The sequence below is a fragment of the Malus sylvestris genome, chromosome 5, assembly GCF_916048215.2.
Source record: "Malus sylvestris chromosome 5, drMalSylv7.2, whole genome shotgun sequence".
In the NCBI taxonomy this organism is placed as follows: Eukaryota; Viridiplantae; Streptophyta; class Magnoliopsida; order Rosales; family Rosaceae; genus Malus; species Malus sylvestris.
Window position 1 is genome coordinate 35,937,256 of NC_062264.1, and position 4,335 is coordinate 35,941,590.

Here is a 4,335-nt window from a genome sequence, read left to right on the forward strand (position 1 = left end):
AAACAACTTTAGTGAAAACATTTATAAGTTCCAAAAGCACTTGGAGTTGAAATGCTTCTTGCAATTATGTGGTTATTGCAGGAAACACATACAGTGATTTTCCATGATTTACTTGTATTTTTACTAAGGATTAATTTCAAAAATATTTTCACCACAAACACTTTTTGTGATCTTAAAATCACTTTCAAATGAGCTCATAATGCTTTTTTTTTTTCATAGAGAGTGACTTCTATTGTTAGCTTCAACATTATACAAACATAGGACTCGTTTGGAAGTGTTTTTAAAATGACTGAAAACAACTTTAGTAAAAACATTTATAAGTTCCAAAAGTACTTGGAGTTGAAATGCTTCTTCAGGAAACACATAAAGTGATTTTTCATGATTCACTTGTATTTTTACTAAGGATTAGTTTCAAAAATATTTTCACCACAAACGCTTTATGTGATTTTAAAATTATTTTTTAAATGAGCTCATAATGCGTTATTTTCAGAGAGACCGCGTTATACTGTTAGCCTCAACTTCCAAAAGACACTCTTTGCTGAAACACTTCACACATTCTTTAAAATTCACACATATATTAATCAGAACTATCTCACATAACTAAATTGCCCTTTAGTAGATAGGGAAATCATTTATACGCACATCCTATTTATTTACGTTATTTAATTTTATATTGATTTATTCAATCAAAATGCTAGAAACACGCAGAGACGTGTCAAGGAAGAAAAATCGAGAAGGGTGAGTAAAACAACTCACAAGAGTATGAAGAGAATAAGTGTGTGGCATAGCCAAACGATCATGTGATTGTGGTGAGTGCATGTAATTATTTCTCACACCCCATGTTGTGTAGCCGAATGACCAGTCACATGTGGTTGCGCCTAAATATTTCTTACACCCCATGGTTGTGTCCATCCCAAATGAGACCTAATCCTTTTCTCGATCCCAAAAAAATTGACGACGAAGTCATCAGCTGATATCTTTTTTAAATTAAAAAAAATGAAACTTTTCGCTTCAAGTTTGTACGACTAGATCTTGTTGGTGTTCTGACATAATGAGCTCCAAAGTATTTATGAAGAAAAATGGCATGAAATGTAATTAATAACCCTACTCTTTTTACACTCTTAAATGCTACCGTAACATTTTAAAGCAATAATGCAACATCGATCGTAAGAAAAAATTATCCAGAATATCACAACTGGGCACAATTTTCTCTTTTCGGGTGAGATGTTGAAGAGTGAACTCCTTTATGAAGCTTTTACTAGGTAACTAGTTCTACTAGATATTTAAACAATGCATGCAAGATGTCAGCATGGATAAGGGAACATTATATAATATAGAAGAAAACTGAAGACATAAAATATGGACATTATTGAGTTGACTTACAAATATTAATGCACCGCTGCATTGTTGAGATTTTGCCAATGATTACAACAAATTTCTCGCCTCCTCGATCGTTTTTCTTTATCTATAAATCACAGTTTGATATATATATTACATTAACTCATTAAATACACAAAACACGAAAAATTTATCATGACACATGACGAACGGTCATTTTGTCCGGAGAAATGAATGTTTATACTTAAGAAGTCGAGTATTTTTCTCAATGAAAACAACAAAGATACAACACAAAATAGAGTAATAAAGGATGAAATTGAACACTTCGAACTGTCCGTGAAATTATAAACACTTCGACTGGTTCTTGGAATCTCGGTGAAATTGGATCTTTCATTTCGCCCCAGGATCACTTGGCTATTGAATGTACACTTTTTATGCGTGGTTTCTTGCTATTAGTTCAATGGCGGGTGACTCCAAGATGGATCGGGACTACATTGTAACCTTGATATCCTATATTTGTTGGGAAATTTGGAAAGCCAGGCGTTGTGCGATTTTCAATGGTACCTGCCCTTCTCCTCTCGATACTGCCAGGAGGGCTGATGAAGCGATTTCTGAGTTTTTATCCATTTCCAAGGTCCTTCATGTCTCCTCCATAAACGGGGATATCCCCGCTGCTCCTCTGGTTCGTTGGCACGCTCCTCCTTTGTCGGTTGTAAAGGTGAACTGTGATGCGGCCTGGTCGAGTGTGTTGCATCGTATGGGTCTTGGGGTGATCATTAGGGATTATCGGGGGTCTCTTTTGGTGGGTGACTCTGGCTCGGGTGTGGCTTCTTCTTCCCTGGATGCGGAAGCTCATGCTGCTATCTTTGCCATGAAGACGACGGCTTCTGTCAGGTGGTCTTTATTTCCTCTCATTCGTCAAATTTGGAGTCTTCAGCTTTCCTTCTGCCAAGTGGTGCTGGATTCCTCGCCAAGTGAATTTGGCGGCTGATTGGGTTGCCCCGCAGAGTTTAAGAGGGATGTGTCCGGAAGTATGGGTTTCCAGGCCCCCTTCCGCTCTTGTGCATATCTTATCCATTGATGGTCTTCCCTGTCCTCCTTAGGGAGGCTAAGGGGCGTTAGGTTCCCTGGTTTTGGCGACTAGAGTTTCTTCTCCAAGTCTTTTTGCTCCCTTTTGTTGGTTCTTCTTGGGACTATCTGTGCCGTATCTCTTTTGTATCCTTTAATTTGTTTTGCAGGTGTTCAAAAAGTCTTTACATCTTTTAATTTTAGACTTTTGCACACTTACATACATACTTTTAGACTTTTACACATATCTTTAGACTTTCAGGCACACCTTTAAACTTTTGTACACACATTTAGACTTTCACACACCCTTAAACTTTTGTACACACAACTTTTGTGACATCTCGCAGCACACAAACATTGACATCATGTTTTTACTTGAACTTCCAACAACAACTTCAAATAATGCTCACAAATTAATTAACTTTCTAATTATCATCCATATAAATGAATAAAGTGGCAGTTTTGGACTTTAACCCATCCAGCCTAATGTTAGTGCTACATGCACATGCAACCTGTTTGCTTTATAAGTTTTAAAAGGCAACATAAGTAAGTTAGGTCAGTTGATTAAGACAGTGTGTCTGCTCTGTTGCACTTAAGTTTAAATTCTCTTTCACGTAAAAACACAATAGCTTGGAATATTGTCTTATTACCAAAAAAAAATATATATATCCAAAAGGCAAAAAGCCGAAAACCTTTCACTATATACTGTTTTCCCACCCTTCTTTCCCTCACCCTTTTCTCATACCTCAAAGTTAAAACCATGTTCATTCTTCAGTTAGGTCAATCTTCCAACATGTTAAAGATAATCACAATCCTAATTATTCTATCTCCCGCTATAGTATTCGGAGACTGTACGTGCGAATCCGAGGACGCAGAACACAACCAAGAAGATGAACTCAGGTATGAATTAGGCTCCATTGCCTCCATTCTTGTTGCTGGTTCTGTGGGGGTGAGTCTGCATTGGCTAGGCAAGAAAATCCCAACTCTGATGCCCGAAAAAGACATCTTCTTCCTCATCAAGGCCTTCGCTGCAGGCGTCATTCTAGCAATTGGATTCGTTCACATACTCCCAATGCATTTGACAACTTGACTTCACCCTGCACCTAAGAAAATCCGTGGGGGAAGTTCCCTTACACCGGTTTTGTTACCATGTTATCTGCCACTGGAACACTGATGGTCGATTCATTGGCAACCGGGTACTATCAGAGATCGAACGTAAAGTACAACCAGGTGACGATTCATGAACTAGAGAGCGGTGACGATGATCATGCAGGCTATGTACATGGTCACACATTCCACACAGGGCCATGCTCATGGCTCCGAAGAATTGAGATTTTTTGAACTGATTTCACGGACATGAAACATGTTTGGAGAGAAATAATCCTCAAAATTAAGTCCCTCTAATGTAGGAATTTGTATTAGCATCGGCCAAGATTCGATTCCCTCCAATATAACCCAAAAGGTCGCTCAGTATCATTGGAAAACGCGGCCTTTGCTTTGCAAAATCAACGATAAGTATTTCCTTCGTTCTTTGGGAATCATGTCGAATCCAAGCCAAACTGTCATCAGGTTTTGATTAAAGAATTCATCAAATCCACCAGAGCTAACTTCGCATTTGCCATTCGAGGATGTATAATTATAAATGATCAATTCCAAAGAGAATTATAACTGAAGCACAGCAAGAATAATTCCCGACTAACTGAATCTCCGTAGCACAGATCTTGTGGCAACCGTCCATGAATATCAAACTGTTCGAAGCTTAATTGCGCCCACTGCATCATCTGCATTGATGATGCAGTGGGCACAATTAAGCATCTACTTCCTACCAAAGCTCATCTCCGCAGGACTCAAACAAAAGGAAACAGTGCCCTATGCAAGGGCTAGGAGGAGGAAGGGAGAGTCACACGAATTCACACAAAAATTCAAACG

At 38.4% G+C, this 4,335-nt stretch overlaps 1 protein-coding gene across 1 annotated transcript; it reads left to right on the forward strand.

Moving 5' to 3' along the window:
* The first annotated feature begins 1,798 nt into the window (after positions 1–1,798).
* On the forward strand, positions 1,799–2,604 carry LOC126622838 (uncharacterized). Its single transcript, XM_050291540.1, has 2 exons — positions 1,799–2,232; positions 2,577–2,604. Exons 1-2 carry the CDS (start codon positions 1,799–1,801, stop codon positions 2,602–2,604), a joined length of 462 nt encoding a protein of 153 aa, XP_050147497.1.
* The last annotated feature ends 1,731 nt before the right edge of the window (positions 2,605–4,335 follow it).

What these genes read in the sequence shown, in the direction of transcription:
- LOC126622838 (XM_050291540.1), top strand. Translation starts at nt 1,799, where the DNA reads ATGGCGGGTGACTCCAAGATGGATCGGGACTACATTGTAACCTTGATA. An exon ending in AAGACGACGGCTTCTGTCAG is followed by an intron (nt 2,233 to 2,576) that starts GTGGTCTTTATT and finishes TTTGTTTTGCAG; the next exon opens with GTGTTCAAAAAGTCTTTACA.